The sequence below is a fragment of the Pezoporus flaviventris genome, unplaced genomic scaffold (genome assembly GCF_033815535.1).
Source record: "Pezoporus flaviventris isolate CSIRO_AGI_PZ_B2104156 unplaced genomic scaffold, CSIRO_AGI_Pfla_v1 ptg000063l, whole genome shotgun sequence".
NCBI lineage: Eukaryota > Metazoa > Chordata > Aves > Psittaciformes > Psittacidae > Pezoporus > Pezoporus flaviventris.
Genome location: NW_026892611.1, coordinates 7,472,036 through 7,489,754, shown reverse-complemented (window position 1 = coordinate 7,489,754; position 17,719 = coordinate 7,472,036). Strand labels below are relative to the sequence as shown.

Genomic DNA, 17,719 nt, shown 5'->3' with positions numbered 1-17,719 from the left:
AGAAAATGGACTCCTGTGCTCAGAAATGCCACCCAGACTCATTTACTGAAAAACCTGGAAGCATCCACCCCAGGCACTGGTGGTTTGGCCTGATAGGGGCCTCTTTGTTTCCAGCCGCTCATGGCTACAAAACAATTCCTACTTTTACAATAGCAGCTTTCTTGTTAAAAAAAAAAAAAAAGTAAAAGGAAAAAATATAAAAGTCACTCCAGGCCCTTTATTTTTCCATGTTGCTTTAACAGAGGTGCTGTGTAACCCACAGCAACCAGAGGTTACAGCACTTTTCCTGCCCGCTCCCAGCTTGTGTGACTGGCAGGGGACGGGCAGCCAGGGCACTGCAGAGGTGTTGGCAGGGGTTTGAGTGGTGTTTTAGCACTGAAAAGGGGTCAGGTTTGCAGGCAGGGGAAGCAGTCCAGAGGAAACAGCTGTGTCTTAATCTGTGAAGAGGGCAGGTAAGGTTTCCATCACAGAAATAACATAAATAGTAACAGGAGCAATAGGAGGAGGTGGCAAAGCTGCATGCTGCAGCCTGGTTTGCGGAGGCTGACAAGAGATGCTCACAGAGACCTTTTGCATTGCCATGGTGAACATGAGCTCCAGCATCCAGCCAGCACCACCCCACGGCTTCCCTCTGCTCACCCCCGTAACCGTTTTAAAACCACGCTGGTGATCTGGGGGGTTAACACAACAGGGAGACAGATGGGAAGGAAACCATTACAAGCACCCCCTGCTCCAGAAGGGTTTCAACCATTGCACCTGACAAGTCTTGTCTGGCTCTGGTGCTGTATCACACAGCCAGACGCTGCTGGGTGTATTTTTAGATAGCAAAGGGCACCCATGGATGCACCGCCTGCAGGCTTGCGGGGAAGGAGATGTGAAGGATACATCTGCACATTTCTGTAGTACCTTCAAAAGAAGTACTCATCAAAAGGCAGACAAGAGAGGATTGCTGTCTGGAATAGCAAGAGGCTGCAATCAGCAGTCATTTACCCCTCAATCAGCCCACGGATCAGCATCATCTTCCTCCTGCAGCCCCGGCACCCATCAGTAACTGCCAGAGCCCCTAGGAAACCCCCAGCAGGGTCTCCCATTAATTAGCACTGGTTTAGACAGACAGCACTGCTGAATCAAGGCAGTGTCCTGGAGATTTAAAAGCAAATAGTGCCCACACAGCCCCGGCTGCACTGGGAACAGGAGTTCGCACATACAGGCTCTGCTACACGGTTTATTGAGGATAAACCCGCTTTCTGCTCATGCTCCCCAAAACACCATCTCAGAGGCATCCAACCATCACCTCCCTCTCCCAGACATTAGGCTCCTCTCCAGCCCTGTCCTGCTCTGCCCTACACAGCAACAGCCCCAAGCCTCCACAGCCACACTCACATCTCTGCTTCAGGTCCTGACTTTCAAACACCACCCTCGAGCTCCTGGAAAATGAAGCTCTAATGCATAAAAGGTGCTGAAAGTTTTAGGAGAGTGATTTAAATGTGCAAGAGCAAAGCTGCAATGCTTCTCTGCCCCTTCTCCCCCTGCCAGACTCCCATCACTCCCAACCACATAGTTATTTAATAGCCGGGAGAAGGCTGCTCCTGGTTGCTCCACACCATAGGCTGGGTGAGATGGTGGTCTCAGAGACCCCAGCTGACTATAAGGTGAGTGACACAAACCATAGGTTCAATCTGACCTAATAAGTTTTGGGGTTTTGGCTTTACTGTGATATTGCACAGCTGTAACCTCTGGTGGACTTGAGATCAGAGCAAAAGCACCAAGATTTTGGCCATCCCAGGTGGACGAGGCCCTGGCATAAGGCACTTCAGTGGGCACATAATGCCCATGGGCGTGTGGGGGGCACAGTTTCACCCCTGCAGACTACCTGGCATCCACATGCACCCTGCTGAGCTGGCTCTGCTGCATCCCAGCTATGAAATCCAGACACCGAGTGCGACTCAGATCCAGCAACAGAGCTGAGGGTTTAAAAGCAGACCTAAAGCCTTTTAAGAGTCACTTTACAGCTCTACAGACCTGATGCCAGCAGTGAGGTGTAGAGGGCAAGCACTGCTTGGCACCATACCCTGGCTGAGCAGCTGTGCTCAGTCAAATTTAATGTGTGAGTTAATGAAATCACACTCAATTAATGCATTTCCCCAGGCTATCAATAGGCTTTTGTGGGTTTTCACCCCCGTGGCTGAGCAGCTTCTGGGGCAGGAGCACATCCAGGACACGGCAGCAGCACAGCACAAATATTTACCCACCCACTGCTCAGCAGAGCCATCAGCAGTCCCTGTGCTGTCGGTATCAACGTGGGAATCCCTCTCCGTTAAACATTAACAGCCAAGTCCGTGTGTCCTGGGGCCAGCCCGGCTCTTGCTACTGCACCCTGGGAGTCAGGAATCAGCCAAGTGAATAACATGGATATTGGAATGGGGCTGTGGGGAGATGGGGTGGGTGATATACTGCATTTTCAATTTAATTGAAGTTCATTCTGCAAATGACGCCTGATGCTAAAGCCCCTCATGCATGCCACTGCCCCACTCCATCCCCCTCCTGCCTTCTCCCTGTCTCAGCATTCCTAATGTTGCCTCTCCTGGTCGTGCCACACTGCAAGAGATGGTGGCATGGCACTTCTTCCTGAGTTCAAGGAGCAGATCCTCCAGTAAGAAGTGTTTTGGAGAAGGCATGGTCACTCCCACCTCTCCTTCTGCAGTCTGCAGAGCTGAAGAGAGCCCAAATACTGGGCTCACCCTTTACTTGCTTCCCTGCATCACTGGATCAGAAAATGGACTGGTGGGAACATGTGGGCGACTTGGCCACTGCCTCATCCCAGCAGTGTCTCGTTTTAAATCATTTACAGGAGAGGAATATCAGATGTTTCCAGTCATCTGTATTTTGTGCTGAGCAAACCAGTGGCCAAAGCCCATGGCCAGCTTGCAGCACGATCACAGCTTCCCACCACGCTACCAAAGTGTCAGAGAGGAGGAATGGTGGCCAGGTCCATTTTTCCCCACAGCAACACATTTTCCAAGGTTCTCCTATAAAACTGACATGCCAAGGCCATGAAGAAAAGCTTTCCTGAGACTTGAGCATTAATGGGGAAACTGAGAAGTACTTGGATGGTCCAGGCTTTCCTAACAAGTCACCTCTCCATGCAGACAGGCAGGCAGCAACAAAGCTCTCTGGTAGACCGGGAGCCTTCAATCTCTTTGCCAAACAACTCCAGTGCTCCCTTGGCCAGAAGAGCTTTTCAGTCCAAGCCCATCTGCACACATCTGCTGATGGGAGACCTTCCACCAGCAGAGGACAATAACCAAAGCACCTTTTCACCAGGTCATGGCCATCCTCTCTGAACCCACGGATTTCTACGCAAGCTTTGTCACAAACTCACGCACTGCAGTGACCCTACAAGTTTTGATCTCATGGGTCCAGGCTTTGTAATTTCTCCCTGGTTTGGTCAAAACAGGGGGAAATGGGCAAGAGGGCAGAGGAGGCCAATTGTGCTGGCATCTCCAGGAGCTCTGTCTCAACTCCACAGCCCAGCAGGAAGAAATGCTCTCTGAGAGGTAGCCCTGAAGTAAATCTGCAACGTGGCATCTCCAACCTGGTGTGCTCAAAAAAATGACTTAGAATTGTAGAATCATAGAATAGTTAGGGTTGGAAAGGACCTTAAGATCATCCAGTTCCAACCCCCCTGCCATGGGCAGGGACACCTCACACTAAACCATGCCACCCGAGGCTTTGTCCCACCTGGCCTTGAACACCATCAGGGATGGAGCATTCACAGCTTCCCTGGGCAACCCATTCCAGTGCCTCACCACCCTAACAGGAAAGAATTTCCTTCTTATATCCAACCTAAACTTCCCCTGTTTAAGTTTTAACCCGTTACCCCTTGTCCTGTCACTACAGTCCCTAATGAAGAGTCCCTCAGTTTTCAAATAACAACCCTGCCAAGAGAAGCCATCAGCCTTACTGACCCTGCTCAGGCAGAGAGGAAGCTCAGAGCTTCCTACAAACCATCTTCTCACCTTCACAGTCCCGATATGAAACAAGTCAGGTGAGGACAACAAAGCCCAACACCCCAGTGATGGGGATGGAGCAACGCAGAGTGCCTGGGGGCTTACAGAGCATTCCCCCTGCACCTCAAACCCTTGAGCACCCAGCGCTCACCCTGCAGACGGACATCTGGTTGGTGGTGAGGGTGCCGGTCTTGTCGGAGCAGATGACGGAGGTGCAGCCCAGGGTCTCCACGGAGGGCAGGCTCCGGACGATGGCATTCTTCTTGGCCATGCGCCGCGTGCCCAGCGCCAGGCAGGTGGTGATGACAGCGGGGAGGCCCTCAGGGATGGCAGCCACCGCCAGCGCCACTGAGATCTTGAAGTAGTAGATGGCCCCCCGAAACCAGGAGCCGCCGTGGACCGGGTCGCTGAAGTGGCTGACGTTGATGACCCAGACGGCGATGCACACCAGGAAGATCACTTTGGAGAGCTGCTGGCTGAACTCATCCAGCTTCTGCTGCAAGGGCGTCTTCTCAGGCTCGGTCTCCACCATCTGGTTTCGGATCTTCCCGATCTCGGTGTACACTCCTGTTGCAATGACAACCCCGACGGCCTTCCCAGCGGCGATGTTGGTGCCCTGGGAGGGAAGAAAGGGGACAGAGTGGGTATGTGGGCATGAAACCTTTCAGCCTGAGCAGGCAAATGGGGTGCTTGTTGTGAAAGGAGAACATAAGGTCTTGGTTAAGGGGAAATGAGACATTCTGGGGTTTTACATAAACCCAACCTGAAGCAGCTGGACATCCCTCCTGAGAGCTCTCTCACCCCCTGAGGACCTGACTGCTGTCTGAGAGGAGCATGAGGGAGGAGGAAGCTCAAATGCAATAGCTCCAGGCTCAACCACAAACCTTTTCCCCACCCATAATGCATCCTACCCGATGGAAAACCCACAGTGGTTGCCCAAGGCATTTAAGGGTGTCATAGCCCAAACAAAGCAGGTCCTTATTTTTATGTATTTGGGGCTGCTCTTATGGATTTAGGACTTTCTCATACATGCACTCCCTTTCTCTGCTCAGAGATCTCCCACCTCCATCACCCTCTTCACTTGGTGGCTCTTTGGAAAACCACAGGCGAGGTGGGGACAGGAGTAAAGGACTTACAGAGAAAAGCATGTTCTTCTTGTCCTGGTTGACAGCCCGGGGGTCAGGGATGGGGTCAGCATGCTTGATCACTGACACAGACTCCCCTGCCAAGACAAGAAGGGAAAGATGAACCACACGTTTCCTCTCCAGCCTTTGCCCTGAGCCTTTCTAAAGCAGCATTTGGCCATCAAACCATCCGTCATGAGGATGTCAGAGCTGGGCCAAGGTGCTCCGAAGATGAGGGCTGCACAGAAACAAGCTGTGCACAGCACTAGGAGACACAAGCTCCTATACAGCCCAATGGGATGGTGCCACATCCCTGTGCCAGGGAGCCCGCAGGTCAGATGGGGATTGTAGGGCAGCACAACGGGAAAGGTGCCCCAAGGCAGGTTGGATGGGGCCTGGAGCAGTAGTGGAAGGCATCCCTGCCCATGGCAGGGGACTGGAACTGGATGAGCTTTAAGGTCCTTTCCAACCAAACTAGCCTGGGATTCTATGCAAGCCATTCTACTGAAGGTTTATATTTTGTCTTTTGCAGATTTCCCCTTTTTTTTTGCAGTTCCTTTTGCCCCGGAGAACTAAGTTAATGCAAAGCCATGTTTTGAGGAGACTGGGCTCCTTTCCTCATATTTTTAACAGTTTTTCTGGTTTCCTTCCCTGCTGTCATCTCCTAACTTGATGCATTTCCAAAATCATGCTAGAGGGCTGAAACACTGGAAAGCCCTTTTTGTCATCTTATCATTCATCAAATCACAGAATGGTTTGAGTTGGAAAGGACCTTAAAGATCATCTAGTTCAAACCTCCTGGCCTTCCTTGACAGCAGAGAGAGATTATTCCTGAACTATCACAGATTATCAGCTTTACAGGCTTTTCCAGAGGCCTTTTTTTGCTTAGAAAAGAAAGCTCCAAATATTGTCACCTCTCCCTGAAGTCATGAGGCCTCGTGCACCAGTGGTCATCATGCAATGGCTGAACTGGGGGAGAATGGGCAGGAACTGAGCACCTCCTCCCTTGTGTTGCACAGGAAAGCTCCATGCTTTGTGCTTTGCAGGAGGGATGCCCAAGCACCAGGCTCACCTCGCCTATGCCGTGGTTTTTACATGATGCTGGGACCTCCCCATTTTGTTCTCCCACCCATTTCCCACCCCAGCAAAGCACTCAGCCCAGGATCAGTCCCCAGATCTGGCTCCAGAGGGAAAGCTCTGCGCTCAGCAGCCGCCTCTGCCCCATCAAACGTGCACGTACCCGTGAGGATGGACTGGTCAACCCGCAGGGTGGTGGACCGGATTTCGATGATCCTGATGTCCGCTGGCACCTTGTCACCAACTACAAGGACAAGACAAGAGCAGCTCCATCAGGTGCCCCCAGCCCTGCCCATCACCTTCCCCAGCTGCCACCCGAGTGAAACTTGCTGTGGTTTGAGCCAGGTTTGCCAGGACATGTAGCAAAGGAGGAGCTCTGCATGGGGCACCCAAACCAAGCCATAGCCCTGTCCCCTGCCCTGCACTGCTGGCCCCACCACATCTCAGCTCTCCTCTTCCCTGCAAAACCCCTACAGCACCCTCCATCTTCCCTCTTCCCTGCAAAAACACCCAAACACCCCAGTTTTAGAGCAGCCTGAGCCTCCCGACATCACTCTTAACCCTGTTTCAGGGCTCCGTGGGCTGACTGGAAGCCGTTGACACTGGATGACCTTTCCTGGCTGCGTAACAAACAGCCATCCACGGGTCTCCTGGCCCAGCAGGGTGGTTACGGGTGAAAGCAGCCCCATCAACTCACAGCCACCAATCACCACCCTCCCAGACGCCTGTGCTTCCTTAAAAAAACCCATTTAAAGCTCCTTTCCCCGCTGGGTTTCTTCCTCCTGCTCCCTTATCGGCTGGCCACAACCGCGCTCCGGTGCTTCGGAAACACTGATGCAGAGCGAGCCCTGGCTCAGAGCGCTCACATCCCTTACACAACACTGCCGGCCTGGCTGCTAAGGAGCGTCTCAGATCCCAGACTTTAACAAGCACTTCCTCCCGGGGCTCGTAAAACAACCCCTGAGCACAGCGGGATGGGGCTGGCATGGCTCCATCGCCAACCACTTATTCCAGCTGCACATCCCGGCGCGCTGGGATGCGGCGTGAAACATCTGCCGTCAGGGCAGACCTGCCCTGATCCACACTGCAGCTGGGTTTGGGGGGGAGTGGTTAAACACAGGGACCCACAGAGCCCCCAGAATGTACACTTCATGCACGCAGACTTTGGAGCATCTTAATGGGAGCAAAGAGCTCCACTACTCGGGGAACTTGGCAGTGGGATAGCAAAGCCAGGTGTCCTTGTCCCCTCCTTTTGAATACAACTCATGGGCAGATGAGGAGGGAGGCTGGTCCTTTGTGAGGTTCAATACATGCCAGAAATCTGGAGAAGGACTTTTTACAAAGGAATATGGTGACCAAACAAGAGGGGTGGCTGTAAACTGACAGAGGGGAGATTTGCAACATCGGGCACCAGTGCCTTCTGCTCCAGGGTGGATAGCGGATAGCATCCCAGAAGGCTTGCATGGCACAGAACAGAGTTCCTGTACAGACCTGGAGGCTGCCATCAGCCAGCCACTGAACACATCACCTGAGCAGGGCAAATCTCCCCTGTGCCAGAAGCCAAGGAAAGGAGAGGAAACAGACACTGCTGGAGCAAAGCAGGAGCAGGCAGGTGGTGCAGCACCTGCTGGAGCTCCCTCAGCAATGCCCTGCCTGCTCTTTTGGGGTAAGGCAAAAAAAGCTGGTGCTGCAGCTGGGTTTAGTCCATATACAGATACCTGCACAAGGGCTCACCTCGACTGCCTTGTTACAGAAGAGCAAAAATCAGCTGGGAGCTGGATTTAAACAGCTCGCCAACGTGCAACCATCATAGAATCATAAATTCATGGATCTTATGATCACCTAGTTCCAAACCCCTGCCAAGGGCAGGGATGCCTCACCCTAGACCATGGCAACCAAGGCTCTATCATCCCCCTCTTAGTGTAGCAGGTTTTCCGCTCCCTGCTGCCCAATTTATTGCCTTTGCACAAGCAGAAGCCAGTCCCCTCCTGCGAGCACTGTCCCTTCTGTCCCCAGGATGTCACCCCATGGTCATTGCATGTTCAGAGCTATTGCTCCTGGTGCACTTCCCTATCAGGCAGCCTGACTGCATCCTCCCCGCTTCCTAGAACCTCCTAAACCCAGTTAACTTGCTAATCATTTGCAAGCCCCTCCAGGGAGCTCAGCTCTTTCCCTCCCAGTCGTGCTGCTGACTGTGCCATTACAAAGCAGTATTCAGCTGCTAGCGGGCAGGCAGCAAGCACTCAATTTGGGGGAAGATGGCAGAATTTAATCAATTATTAATTAATTAATTTAATTAAAGGCTAGGTCAGCAGCTGGAGTGTATTTCCAGAGCTGGCTTGGGAGCACTGCCAGCTCGCCCAGCTGAGGCTCTGGCCGGTGCTTGATCCTCCCTGCATTATTCTTATGTTCATCTTCCAGCTGAAACCCAAATGGAAGACATAAATAACAGTGAGCTGGCTGGGCGCAGGAGGGATTGCAGCATGTTTCCACTAGCAAGGCCACAAGGAGGAAAGGAGAGGATTAGTTTTGTGGCTCTGGGGATTTACAGCATCATTTAATGAACAAACAAAATGGGATAAGCAAAATGCATCTTCCTTAGGTCTTGCGGGCAGGCAGGAGACCCCAGACATCCTTTGCTGAATGCAAAACCCCATTAGAAAGGAACACCCTGCAGCTGGTCCCCTCTGCCTCTCGCCCTTCCCAAATAACAAATTCCCATTCCCAAGAAATCCTGCCCACACAGGCAGGACCAGCACTACTGCCTGCAGCACTGAAACCCCTCCAAGCTGGTGGCAGCGCTCGCCTGGCACCACCACGCAGCACCCAGCACCAGCCCTGTCCGGGGGATGCACGTGGGAGAGCTGCTTCCAGAAAGAGGGAATCTTGGCGGAACACTGAATGTTCTTCCAGTTCTCCTAGAACACGGGGACCCCCCCCCCTCCCCGAGATGCAAAACCTCTGCCAGAAATACACACTTTTTTTCCCTTTCCTGCTGTTCTCTACTGCCTCATGCTCAGGGCGAAGCCTCAGCAGGCTGATGAGCCCCAGCTTTGTCCCAGCTCATTTCACCTCTCTGCATTTGAAGGGAAACTAAGATCTCAAGTGTACACCAACAAGGTGGCCATGCCTCCAGAGGAGATGCACACGGACAGTATGGCACTGCCACAAGGACCGCAGGGTGTCCATCACCAAAGCCCTCCTGTTCAGTGCTACCTCCCCATCCCACCCTGTGCCCTAAGGTGATGGAACCCTACCTGCCACCTCCACGATGTCCCCAGGGACAATGTCCCGGGCGCGGATTCGCTGTACCCCACTGCGGTCAGCGCGGATCACCTTCCCCATCTCGGGCTCATACTCTTTCAAGGCTTCGATGGCACTCTCGGCGTTTCTCTCCTGCAAGTGGAGGAGGAGCAGAGCTGTCAGTGGTGGCACCAGGCTCCTTCCCCACCTGCTGCAAAGACAGAGCACCCAAACCATGGCCCTGGCTTTGGTACCCATTTGCACCATGGATGGGGCAAATGCCATGTTTTCTTCAGCTGCTCTGAAATGGTCCCCACTGGCTTAAATCGCACCAGGTCTTGGGCACTGATGTTCTCATTCTTGGTTTGGGAAGCAGCATATCCCACCCATATAGAATCCTAGAATAGTTAGGGTTGGAAAGGACCTTAAGATCATCCAGTTCCAACCCCCCTGCCATGGGCAGGGACACCTCACACTAAACCATGCCACCCAAGGCTTCCTCCAACCTGGCCTTGAACACTGCCAGGGATGGAGCATTCACAACCTCCCTGGGGAACCCATTCCAGTGCCTCACCACCCTAACAGGAAAGAATTTCTTCCTTATATCCAACCTAAACTTCCCCTGTTTAAGTTTTAACCCGCTACCCCTTGTCCTGTCACTACAGCTGGATGTTTTTCCCCATACAGCAAACCCACCTCAGATCACACTGCAGATAAATAAATGTCCTTAAGCTGAATATATACAAGAAGAGGAGCATCAGTGGCTGAACTGAACCTTGGAAAAATGAGTTTCTAATGGCAAGAAGCAACCAGACCTTCAAACGAAGTGTCTCAGCCATGTGGAGCAGAGACCAGCAGGGCAGCTGAGGGGAGCTACAGCTTACCTGCCACACACCCACCACAGCATTGGCGATCAGGATCATAATAATGACAACAGGCTCCACAAATGCTGTCGTGGTCTCTTCTCCTTCTTCAAACCAGGCCAGGATCTGGTGGGCAAGAGAAGAGAAGGACCACAATGTGACTGAAACAAGTACCAACACCGAAACACCCTCCAGCACTGCTGCTACATCTCCTTCATCCACCATGCACCTTCCTCCAGCTCCTTTGCTCTTTGGCTGCCACCTGGGTCCATTTGTGCCCTGGAAGGTGCCCACCCCAAGCCCAGGGTACTTACGAAGGACAGAAAAGCTGCCATCAAAAGGATGCGGACGAGGAGATCTTCAAACTGCTCCAACACCAACTCCCAGAGGGACTTTCCTGGTGGCAAAACACGAAGCCAAGCACAGTCAGTGCTCAAAATAACCCAAGGCCACAGGGGTTTATACCACTAAGGCCACTCAGACCAACAGGAGCCCGTCCCTTGGTCGCAGCAGAGCTGCTCCAGTGCCCACTGCCCGTGGGCACTAGTAAGAATGTTGAGTGCTGCAGTGGGGAATTTTTCTCTCTACTGTTAAACACCTTCATTTCTGGCATTGCCCTGGCAATGTAAACTGTGTCTGGTTTTAACTACAGAAACTAAATCCTCTGTGTTTCCACGCACAGCTGGCAGCTTTGTCATCACAGGAAAGCTACTGCTGTCAGCCCAGCTTTCTCTGGGATTAAAACCAACATCAAAAGACCCCACAGACCCCCTTCTCTTTGTCCTTCCACGCAGACTCAAAGCATGTACCCACCTTCACCTCTAGCCCACAACTTACCTTCTTCTGCAGGGAGCTCTGTGCATTTTCATTGACAGCCCAGCGAGCAAAACAAAGTAGAAAATGATAAAATAAAAAGATAAATTAGTGATTTGGGCCCAGACCAACAACCCTCACGCCCCAGCAGTCCATTCAGTACCCCAAAATGCAATTTGTTCCACACACGTTCCCGCATCAAGACAGCTCATCCTCAAACTTCTGTCTGACACCAAGCAAGCGGCACTGGATGCTCCCGACACCACCCACACATTTCCCTGCTGCAAGCAGCTCCTGTAGCTTTCACTGCTGCACTCAGCCTGCCTAAAATATACTCCTCAGGAGCTGCCCTCTCCAAATCCAGGACACAGTGGTCAAACCATCCTGCAAAACGCCCTGCCAGAAAGCCAATAGGGACCCCCTGGGGACTGTAACTTTCAGACCACATTCCCTATTCATCAGTTGTACTTTACAGCCTGCGATGCTCCTGGAAAGAAATCCAAAGCTAATGCTTAGCTGGTCCAAGCCATCCTCCTGAATCCAGCCTGGTGGGTGCAGAGCCTCCATCCACACTGCTCCCAACCACCTGCACAACCTGAAAAACCCCCAAGAGCTCCTGACCACCACCATTGTCTCTCCAAGACTGCCACATCCCCATGGATGATCAGGACCTTCATATGCCACATGTGCTGAACAGTCCCAAGGACACTGGGCAATGAACAAACCCCAGTACTCACCTAGGGCATCGCTCCTGCATCCTCACCCATGCAGTACTGAGGTGCTGGCACTGCCATGACAAGGTCTGGCCAAGGACTGCAAGGTCCTGCACCCAGGGAGGACTCAGGAGTGACCCCCCTGGTTTTGGCTGCTGAGGGGTGCTCATCTTCACTCGCACTCACTGTTCCTGCATTCAGGGTGAATCCTTTGGCTGCCCACAGAGCACGGTCAGACCAAACCCTCTGCCAGCTGCCCAAGGTGGGGAAATGCAGACAGAAAAGGAAATCCAGGATTTGCTGAGCGTAGCAGAGCTTGCTGGAGAAACTCAAGCCATAGCCATGCAGCAGCAAACCCTCTGGAGTGCTGAGCTTCTGGCTCAAAGGCATCACAGAGCACACAGAGGATACAGCAGGGTCCTAGCACTGAGGTGACAAGGTACCAGCACCAGTGAGTCTGGGTAGAAAACCTCCCAGCAGAGAAAACTTCAATCAGACCTTCCCAAAGAGCTGTCCCAAAGCCTCTGGTGTCTGCCACCTACTTCTACACCCCATGGGGTGATTATACAACAAGATCCTCCTCTAAACCCTTGAGTTTCTGGGGGGGAATAAGGGACCAGCTGAAGTCCAACAGGAATTGGCCCAAGGCAAACACACTTGATGCCCCACCACTAGACCAAATGTGGGGTTGTCCCCAAGCACCCCCAGCACATAGCCCTGAGCAAGGGCAGGAAGTGAAACCTGCTCGGCTGTTTTCCGTCGTCTGTTTTCATTCAGAGCAATAAAAAAACCCAACCAACAACCAACCCCAACCCCAAACCCACCTTCACTGAACAAACTGGTGAAAACAAGAAGACTGAACGTGTTTATGCTGCAAACTGCGCCAGCTTCTCAGTGCTCAGACACGCTCACTACAAGTGGTTTTAAACCCAGGTACCTCTTAGATAAGGGTACTCTGATGCCCTGCATCTTGAGAAACAGACCAGTGCGTGACACCTATAATTATTCTTACGGCAGAGAAGTGTAAGTGTAACCCTGGAGCAGCTTCAATGTTAAGATCACCCCACAGAGCGTGTCAGAAGGAAAGCGGCTCTTCCCCCTTTTGCAGCCGGCTCCTCTCCACCCCCAGCTTCCTCTCCCCAGCCCAAAGAGCCACCACAATTAAAAGCAGAAGAGATGTGCTGCAGCTATTTCCATCCAGGCTCCACTCTGAGGGTGCAAACACGTGAGGTGAGAGGGCTGGAGGCAGACGGGTGCCACAACGGAGGTGGATGGGGCTCCTTGCAGGCTTTGGCTCTTGGGGTGCCCAGGGGTGACTTTCCACCCCAAGAGCCACCCAAAATGTCGTGGTCCTCTTAGTGCTTCTCCCCCATGGGGTGTGCATGAAGAGCTACAGAGATGCTGTTTGCAGAGCAGGGAAAACAGGTTTCTGTGAGCTCGGGAGGAAACACGTGCACCGGGGCAGCCAGACGAAATACCACTGGTGGCACGGTGACACTGCCACCGCTGTCACCAAACCTCAACCATCATCAACGCTGCTGCAGGCACCTCCCAAAAAAACAATTCTGAGTATACTGAGAACCAGGCACCTGCCCTGCCATCAGCGGCTCCTTCCACTGCCCTTCGCATGGCAGCTTAGTGCCCATTCTGCACCAAATACCCAGACAAAAAAAGGCAGAAAGTCACAATAAGCCCACATTTCTGGATCTGAATCAATCAAAACTCACCAGAAGTTTTGGGGCTGAAGCCTCTCCCTCTCCTTCCAAAATCTTACTAGAGATGAAATGGTTTAGTACCCACCAAAACCCACGTTTGATGCGTGGCATGGCACTGAGGAGGGCAGCAGAGGTGGTGCTGCTGAGCTGCAGCACTGCCATGTCCTATGGCAACAGGGAACCAGGACGATCCCCAATCTGCAGCTCCTTTGGGATAACACAGTGAGCAGTGAGGCTGAAATACAAACTCCTGGCTGGCACCTGAATGGCCCCTTTCTTTGGCTGATGGCTCAGAGCTCAGCCCAGACATGCTGCTCTGTGCCCAAGCTCCCCAACACAGCCAGGAGACAGATGCAGTAACACCACCAAGGGCAGAAAGTGACACTGGTTGCTCAGAGCATCCTAAAAAGGGGCCACCCTCTTGCTCCTTAAGTTTTCAGCTTCCCAAGTGAGCAGTTCCCCATTGTGGGACCTGCAGCTTGCGGACACATATCTGCAGTTCCTCTGCTCCTGCTCTTCTGCATCGTGGCTTCGGAGAGCCACAGCCAAGAAAGCAGAGATGCCACAGCAGGGTGATGGGTGTCTGGATGTCACAGGACCACTCCCACCACAGTGATCCCAGAGGCGATCTCCTCTGGATCACTGAGTGGAGAGGTGCCGACAGTCCTGGCTCCACTGATCCACAGGGACACAAAACACAGCAGGCTCCTGGAACTGCTGAGGAGTTACAGCTCGTGCAGAGCTTGTCACATCATGACCTCTTTCCCCGCTGTGCCATCACGGCCCAGTGACTGTGGCCCAAGCTGGGCTGCAAAATACCGATACAAGATACCCTAAGGGCACGCAACAAGCCCGGGGAGACGCAGGGCTGGCGTCGGGCTATTTGAGCTGGAGGTTCACCTCCAGCTCCTGCCAACTCAAACAGGGCTGGCAGCCCGCGCGCTGGCGCCTGCAGCATGGCAGGGCATGGGAATCAGGGGATGAAAAGGTAAATAAACACGGGTGCCACCCAGGAGCGAGGTGCAGGCTGCTGCCCCCGGGCTCTACGCAGCCTTCATGTCCCCAAGGAGAGCGTGTGCTGGAGGCCAAAGCAAACACATCGCATGCAACGGGGTGGCGCTGGGGTCACTTGAAGGAAATGTTTGGGTTTCTCCAGCTGAACCAGGGTCAGAAATTCCCAGACCAGCACAGCCCTGTGGCAGCCGGTGCGTCTCCAGTGAGGTATCACATCCCACTCTGCTCTGGGGAAACTGAGGCACGAGGTGACACTCCCCTGCTCATACCCGGTGCGTGACCCACAACAGCAAATACCTGGCAGGGTGAACACCGAAACCCTGTTTTGCCCAGCATTTCAGGAGCTTCCCTAGGATAAATTCAGATTTCCCTTATGGGAGACACTTCTGCCACCAAGTGATGTGGGAAGGATAATGGCACGGTGCCTACTGCGGGGGATAATGATGAGCATCACACCTGGGCCCAGCTTTCTGCTCCAAATAACTTCCTTCGAGCCATATTTTTTATGTTGTAAACTAATTTTACTTCTTTCCCCCCTGCCTTTAGTTTCTTTTTCCATATGCAGGTAAAGGGAAATGGATAGGCAAAACAAGGGACACAGCCAGCTCCTGGACTCTGATGACAGGAAGGGAAAAGGGCCCAAGTAAGTAGCGAAAAGGGTAAGAAAAACCCAGAACATCCCCAGCTGAGAGAGCAGCCCCCTCCCATGACATAAAGCAGGAGCCCCGGCAGGGCTGCTCTGGGATCCTTCCATCATCCCACACGACACCAGGCAGAATAAACTGTTATTTTAACCGGCTGCCTTTCCCAGGGCCGGCTGCACTGGAAGGATCCCATCCCGGAGGGATATCTGCTCTGCTTCATCCCTGCTGACAGCCAGCCCCGCTCCACATCACCGGCGCTCTGCGCAACAGCCAGACTGCACAACAGGAAAGGCTTTTCCAGGTTGTTTTAACATCACCTGCTGGGTGTAAATCCTGCCTGGGGATGGAGGCATGAAGCTGCTCATCACCCTGCCCCTGAGCTGCAGAACTGTGAAGAACCAGCGTTTGCAAACTAATCCCGGGTGTTTTAGTGTGATCTGGGATGACAAACACTCAAAGCCTAACGGTGCTAATGCTCCCTGATGGTCACAGAGGACAAACCACATCTAAGTGCCTCAGCTGTGTAGGACTCAGATTAATCCACACAGCTCTGCTTTTATGAACAGCTTCACACCTGAGCTTCCCAAACACTGCTACATCCCTGGAGCCCGTCCCGCACCTTGCATCTCACCCAAGCTCCAACCACGCAGGACTCTGCTCCGCTCAGGAAGAGTGGGACCTTTGGGATGCAGCTAAAGGGACTTTAGAACATGCTTCAACTTCTGCATGGCTGAGGTGGTCTTAACCCTCTGCCTACCCTGACACCCTGGAGTCCACGGACACTATGTGCTGTTGCACCAAGATGGGGAGCTAAGCACAGCCTTGTGCCAGGTGGCCATGGACAAGCTCTGCTTTGCACCGCAACCCACGCCAGGAGGATCTGGCTCTTTCCTGCATCCTCCATCACCCCGAGGAGCTGGTTCCAAAGCCACGGGTGCTCTCCCACTTGTGTCTCCTTCCCGAGTGAAGGCAGTGGTGGCCCTGGCTGTGCTGTGAGTTGGGGGAAGCACCTCCACCCCCAGCACCTTATTTGCTTACTGCTCACAGCTGCTTTTTCCTGCACACGGGGTGAGCTCTGGTTACACACCGGCTGCTCAGAGCTGCTTCAGAAGGCAGCAGGAAGAGAAAAGGAACGAGATACAGCCCCCCTCCCATCGCAAACACCAGCAGTTTGCTGCTCTTCCAACTCCCCAGCACTTGTCCCTGAATGAACCCTGCCCTGTGCATTGCAAACCCCAGTGCCCCCTCCTGGCTGGGGGATCCACAGCCCCCCAGGATGAGCAAATCTGAGGCAGGAGGAAGTGCTGGGGATGGCAGCAGCCTGGGGTGGGCAACGGCTCACAGGGCAGCACAGGAGGATGCTTGGCGGAGGTTTAAGGGATAGGAATGTCCTTGCTGTTTTCCAGGCAATGCTTTAGGGTGAAATGATCCAACTCGTTTTCTGGCTGGCACCCAGATGCTGCGAATGGCTGGCAATAAAATCAGCCCCAAACATTTCTGGTTTGGGTCTCAAAGCTTCCTGTGGCAGAAAAGGCTCCAGTCCGACTGCTTCTCCTACCCTCACCCTGCTCTTCCAAACCCACCAGTATTGAGCAGAACCTAGCACCACCAGTCCCTCCAGGATGGTGACAGGGCCCCAGGGGAGAATAGGCACATTCAAGCACCCGACCCACAGCTGTGGTCAGAAGGGAGAAGCTGGAAAGCTCATTTGCACCTTTTCTGGCCAGCAAAGCTTATCTCAGCAGGTCAGGGACTAGGAAACACAGTTATCCTGGATGTGCCCCCTCAGCAAATCCAACCCTGCGCTACCTCTTTCTGTCTGGAAAATCTGCACATCCCCATGCTGATGGATAAGCCACCACCACCACATCCTGCAGTCTCCAGGTAGAAAGAAACAGGGATGGAGGTGGGAATATGGCATCAGACTGGTGGTCCAAGAAGCTGCATGAAGTAAGTAAGGATAACCTTGCCCATCCTACCCAAACTTCCCTTCCCTTACTCTTGGAAACGGTTCATCTCCAAAACACTGGATAGCACAAGCTTCCCTCTGCCATGGTGCAGGGGGTCCTAGCATGGAGCCATGAAGCATCTTCCTCTCATGCCACGGTGAAAAGCAAATCAGCTCCCTGCAATAACCCACCTCCTTTTCTTAAGGCTAGGAAAATAAGGGGAGATTTTGCCCCCCCCTAAATGAAGCCACCTCTCAGGCAGCTCCAGTGCCTACGTGGTGTTTGCAAGGATAAAGTATAGGGAAAATTTTGGGGAAATCCCTATGGAATTGTGGTCTTCCCCCCCCCCCCCCCATCCCTGTCCTCATGGGCACCAAGCAGATCCCCAGGACCATTTTGGGAGTGGGAGGGAGCCGGGCAGAGGAAACCCATGGCTCCAGGCTGGGATGCATTACTTGAGCAAACTAAAAGCAGCGGTTTGTTCCCTCCTGCACCAACGCAGTGGAAAGAATTTCCAGCTCTGGCTCCTGGGTGGAAAAGCTAAAAATCTGCAT

At 53.1% G+C, this 17,719-nt stretch overlaps 1 protein-coding gene across 3 annotated transcripts in view; it reads right to left on the bottom strand.

Moving 5' to 3' along the window:
* Positions 1–17,719, bottom strand: part of ATP2A3 (ATPase sarcoplasmic/endoplasmic reticulum Ca2+ transporting 3) — a 53,400-nt gene that overhangs the window by 24,000 nt on the left and 11,681 nt on the right. For 2 of the 3 annotated variants that reach the window (XM_061470388.1, XM_061470390.1), the window contains exons 2-8: positions 11,155–11,172; positions 10,632–10,714; positions 10,339–10,443; positions 9,469–9,607; positions 6,375–6,455; positions 5,147–5,232; positions 4,162–4,626 (exon numbers count right to left, since the gene is read on the bottom strand). In XM_061470388.1, coding sequence (XP_061326372.1) covers positions 4,162–4,626; positions 5,147–5,232; positions 6,375–6,455; positions 9,469–9,607; positions 10,339–10,443; positions 10,632–10,714; positions 11,155–11,172 — 977 coding nt within the window. Of the gene's footprint in view, positions 1–4,161; positions 4,627–5,146; positions 5,233–6,374; positions 6,456–9,468; positions 9,608–10,338; positions 10,444–10,631; positions 10,715–11,154; positions 11,173–11,293; positions 11,358–17,719 lie in introns of those variants that run through there. The other variant, XM_061470389.1, reaches the window with a different exon arrangement.